Below are 5,071 nucleotides of genomic sequence, written 5' to 3' on the forward strand. Positions count from 1 at the left end.
ACGACATGGCTGAGCATGACGGCGGATCGAGCAACGGAGAGATACATCGGAGGTTGACGAAACGCGAAGGTGGTCTGAGACAGACGCCGTGGGTTGAGCTGGGATGCGGCGGAGATGGAAGAACTCTCTGTGGGAGCTTGGACCAGTGGCGTTCGCGGAAGAGGAAGCTCAAAACAGAGGTGACGAAGCGACATGACTCACGCAGACCACTTAGACGCGGGTTCACCACCGCGGCTGTACTAAGCCGCGGAAACGCGACAGAGAAAACTTTGGCTCAGATAAGAAACACGGACGGCTGGCGCGGGTTGAGGCAGGCCGCAGATTTGATTTAATTCCGGTTTTGTCCGCTTTATTCCTGGTTTGTGGGGTTAAACCAATTCGAGTTTTGCCTCCCTATAAATAGATTAAGACCTAAAAACCTTTGTTTTTATCTCATTTTCTCTCAAGACTTTGTCTAAACTTGTAAAAGATTGAATCTTTTGATAATCTGAGGAAGTACTTCATCTTATATTTGTGTTTCTCTTGTTCATTAACATGATTAGCCTTGATCCTTACATGGGTTTAAGGTTTCTCATGGAGATTAGTGAGTAGTGACCTTGTGATTCATGGGTTAAATAGATTAGGATGATTAAGTGGATATTTAGGATGTTTATTGCTTGATTAACATTGTTCTATGCTTGCTAAGTGTTCTTAATGCTAGATTAGACTTGATCACTCTCATCTAGACCTTAAGCTATTTTACGCCCAAAAGGTGTTTGTTAAAATGCTTGAATGATCTTAGTATTGTCTTTTACATACTTGGCCAACGACAGTTGATGTCTGAGATGTTTAAGTGGTTAGTAGACTTGTGATTTATGCATGCTTGATTGCGTTAGCCAACGACAATTGATGTTTAATTCATGATTAGCATAGGGTTTTTGCCACGACAGTGGATTAATCTATATTGAATGAGATCTAGACCTATAGACTTGTTGATTGTTTTGTTTGAACATCCTAGATTGAACCTTGATCACTTTATATCAATTATCATTGCTCATGGATCCATCCTTAGCATTTGATTGAATTCTTGCACTTATTTCTTGATTGGATTTGAGATCACCTTGTTTATATTTCTAGGACATTAGCTTGTTACAAAATCATTCATATTCTTGTTTTCTTAGATTAACAAAGCATGTGTATTCTTGGTGTTATAGATCATTAGTTCCTTGTGGGTTCGATCCTAAAATGCTACAATGACATACCATTCGATTGTGGTATTTTTGGCACATTAGGTTAATTGGTGTGTGCTTAAACGCGTAATCAGAATACCATAGTATATAACTCGATTATATATAAAATTTCTTTGAGTCGTTTGCGTATTAAAATTTGAGTCTGTGGATGCAAAAAGTAACTCATAATATTAAACCCACAAAAAGTAACTCATAATGTTAACTGCTGATGTCAACGTAGTATTTAAATTTGCGTATTAATGTTAATTGCTTTTGTTTGCTAGCTTCTTTTTTGAGATAATTGGATAAATAGGATATATATAAATTGATTTGTATGATGGTAATTGTTTTCCTATAAATCAATGAGGAGTTCTTCCTCGTCTGACGAAGTTGCTGCTCTGTTAGTGCCTAAATTTCAAGGAGACAAATTTGCTTACGATGAGTTCATTGGAGCTTCATTTAGTGGCACGTATTTCATGGATTTTTTGACCGATGCATCGATTGATATCTTGTCCAGTTCCCCAGTATATATGAGGATATAATCAGCTGGTCCGGTTCAAGGTTGTAGAACTTTAAACCGTAAAGCATAACACGTGAATACGAGATGTTGACTCTAGTGCCGCCGAGCCTTATCCGATCACTTACTCACTCTCCAATTTAAGACCAAGACTTTCGCGTGAATCCGTGAAACTAGAATTGGTACGCGGTTATTATACTATGGATCCAATTTAAGACCAAGACTTTCGCGTTATCAAGTAAAATAGGTATCAACCATCTCAACACAATCAAATGTTATGCAATAACTTTCATATTTATAAGGCGATCACAATATTATTTTTTGCATATAATTTAATGGGCACAAGCTTTTTCAATTGCTGCAACACTTTGCTTCACATCCACTCCCATATTGCAGATATTGGCAAGTGCTCCTGCGTACTTCATATCATATTCCATCTTTGCTCCACATTGATTCTTGAAACTTTTAACCTGTGATGTTTTATTCAATATATATTTGTTTTAAGGGTCTTTAAGTGGAACACAAGTAACAATAATTGATAAGGGGTTGTTACCAGAGTCTTGTAGCAGTCCCAATCATCTACAACAGGTTGTCCTGTTGTTCTTGTGGAAGTTAAGAGATCTAAGACATCGGTTTGTTTGAGTGAAAGTCTAAGAATCTCTACAATGTTCTGATCGATTTGTTTCCTGTGATTTATTTCCTCAAGCAGATTCTTCTGAGCTTCTTGTCTTTGAGGTGACCCCACATGAGCGTTTTGAATCTGAGAGAGAAATATATAGTGAAACATCAAAAACAGACACATCTTTCGTTTATGTTTCAATCTTGAAAGATCAGGACTTCACCTTCGTCACGAGATATAACAGAGGGATATCTCGCGCATCGACCTGCTAAAGCAGAGAAACAATAGATTTAGTTCATATAATCTCCCTTGGACCACTTTCTTTTCTTCTTATGGTTATAACTTCTTATACACGAAAAATCAATAGACCTTATCCCCGTAGTTTTCGTGTTCTGCACCATCATCAGCGCTAGATTCTGTATCAAATAGTTGGGGTTTGCGGGATTCTGCTGAGAAAAGAAGAAGAGCATAAAGAAAAACAAGAACTTGAAAATGACCAAGAAAAGACATTGTCGTAATAAGACATCTAAAGAACTGTTTGTCTTTCTTTTGCTGTTGATATTCTTGTATACCGTAGTATATAACTCATTTATATAGAAAATTTCTTTGAGTCGTTTGCGTATTAAAGTTTGAGTATGTGGATGCAAAAAGTAACTCATAATATTAAACCCACAAAAAGTAACTCATTATGTTAACTGCTGATGTCAACGTAGTATTTAAATTTGCGTATTAATGTTAATTGCTATTGTTTGCTAGCTTCTTTTTTGAGATAATTGGATAAATAGGATATATAAAAATTGATTTGTATGATGGCAATTTTTTTCCTATAAATCAATGAGGAGTTCTTCCTCGCCTGACGAAGTTGCTGCTCTGTTAGTGCCTAAATTTCAAGGAGACAAAGTTGCTTAGGATGAGTTCGATTGATATCTTGCTTTAAGTGTACTAAGATTAGGAAAAGTCGTTCTTATGGTGGCCTAATGGGTAAATCTTTTGGCAACCCTGGAAGGGGTTTTCCTCAAAACAGATCTTCTTCTTAACAACATTGGTGTTTTGATTGTCTACATGATCATCATTGGTATTTAAAATCATCTTCTAGTCTAATAAATAATCTGCTGCTACTTTGTTGAAGCTTACTCTTCTCTGGTTGTTGTTGAAGGTGATGTGTTGGCTGGAAAAAAGAAGAAGAAGATGTGACTCACCATTATGGTGTTCTTGAAGGATGGTTCAGTCAGCATTGGTGGAACGCAGGAGCTGTTAGAGAAATCTTATTGGTGAGATACACACTAAGTATGTCACTAATATAAAGTTATCTTAAACTAAAATAAATTTATATAAACTTTTTAACATATGGAATCTTAACATAAAATATATAATTTTAGTACTATTACATTGACTAAAAACATAATATACTATTATATTAAACTTCAATTATTTCAATTTAAACTATGAATAATGAATTAGATAGATATTTTATTTTAAGATTTATAAAAATATATAAAAATATTTTTAATATCATATAAAGTATAAAGAGTAGGTGATTTTATTTTATTGACAAAAAAAATTGGCCAATTACAAAATGACATGTGTCATTTGCCATGGGTAGTGAAGTGGCACAGGAAATAAGTGTCCAGCGAGATTTCCTCTATGAAGCCATCGAGTTTTCTGATAGGTTACCGACAAGGATTGCTATGATTTTCTTATTTACACTATTTCTTAGAATCTATATCAAATTTTACATATTTTAATTAGAATATCTTTATTTTTTATTTGAAATGCAAATTGATATTTTTTTTAAAAAAAATCTCATGAACTCTTTGAAAAAGCTTTTCAAAATCTTTGAAAATTATATTTCGGAAAATTAATTAATTCAATTATAGTTATCATAAAATATAATTAGAGACTAAAATTAATTTAGCTTTGGTTGATAAACAAAAACAAAAATTATATAAATTTAATTATATTTAACGATAATAATAATTTAATTTTTTTATTCAAATATAAAATAAAAATATTATAGTTAAATTATGTAGAATGATAAATGACAATCACAAAATTTATCAAATGACCAATGAGATATATTATTATTTATTTTGCTAACATTTTAATAAAAATATGGGTGGATAAAACCATATAATAGTAAAATAACATAATCATTCTTAATTTAATCCATTAAAAATGAAAAAAAGCACTCAATGGAAGTACGGATCAAATTCTAGCTTCGACTGAACATTCTCTGCAAAAAATAAATGTTACATAACATTTATGGCAACAAAAAATTTAAACTTCAGGGTTTATCCTTTGGGTTTTTCGGTCTGCAGCAAAAATCGTAACCGATATTTTGGGACTGGCGGTTTGTCCAGTTCACCAGTATATATGAGGATTTAATCAGCTGGTCCGGTTCAAGGTTGTATAACTTTAAACCGTAACGCATAACACGTGAAAACGAGATGTTGACTCGAGTGCCGCCGAGCCTTATCCGATCACTTACTCACTCTCCAATTTAAGACCAAGACTTTCGCGTGAATTCTTGAAACTAGAATTGGTACTAGTTTATTATACTATGAATCCAATTTAAGACCAAGACTTTCGCGTTATCAAGTAAAATAGGCATCAACCATCTCCACACAATCAATTGTTATGCAATAACTTTCATATTTATAAGGTGATCACAATATTATTTTTTTGCATATAATTTAATGGGCACAAGCTTCTTCAATAGCTGCAACA

General features: G+C 33.6%; 1 protein-coding gene across 1 annotated transcript; it reads right to left on the reverse strand.

The window, feature by feature from the left end:
* Window positions 1-2,057: 2,057 nt before the first annotated feature.
* On the reverse strand, window positions 2,058-2,854 carry LOC125580023 (vacuolar-processing enzyme delta-isozyme-like). The gene is made up of 4 exons (XM_048743958.1): window positions 2,714-2,854; window positions 2,568-2,609; window positions 2,279-2,485; window positions 2,058-2,195 (listed from the first exon to the last, which is right to left on the reverse strand). Exons 1-4 carry the CDS (start codon window positions 2,852-2,854, stop codon window positions 2,058-2,060), a joined length of 528 nt encoding a protein of 175 aa, XP_048599915.1.
* Between the last annotated feature and the right edge of the window lie 2,217 nt (window positions 2,855-5,071).

This window comes from Brassica napus, chromosome C1, assembly GCF_020379485.1.
Source record: "Brassica napus cultivar Da-Ae chromosome C1, Da-Ae, whole genome shotgun sequence".
NCBI lineage: Eukaryota > Viridiplantae > Streptophyta > Magnoliopsida > Brassicales > Brassicaceae > Brassica > Brassica napus.

Bases quoted from the DNA above. Each gene is read 5' to 3' on its own strand.
- LOC125580023 (XM_048743958.1), bottom strand. From the start codon at position 2,854: ATGTCTTTTCTTGGTCATTTTCAAGTTCTTGTTTTTCTTTATGCTCTT. The intron at 2,610-2,713 runs GTCTATTGATTT...CTGCTTTAGCAG, and splicing joins ACGAAAACTACGGGGATAAG to GTCGATGCGCGAGATATCCC. The intron at 2,196-2,278 runs GTAACAACCCCT...AAAACATCACAG, and splicing joins GGGACTGCTACAAGACTCTG to GTTAAAAGTTTCAAGAATCA.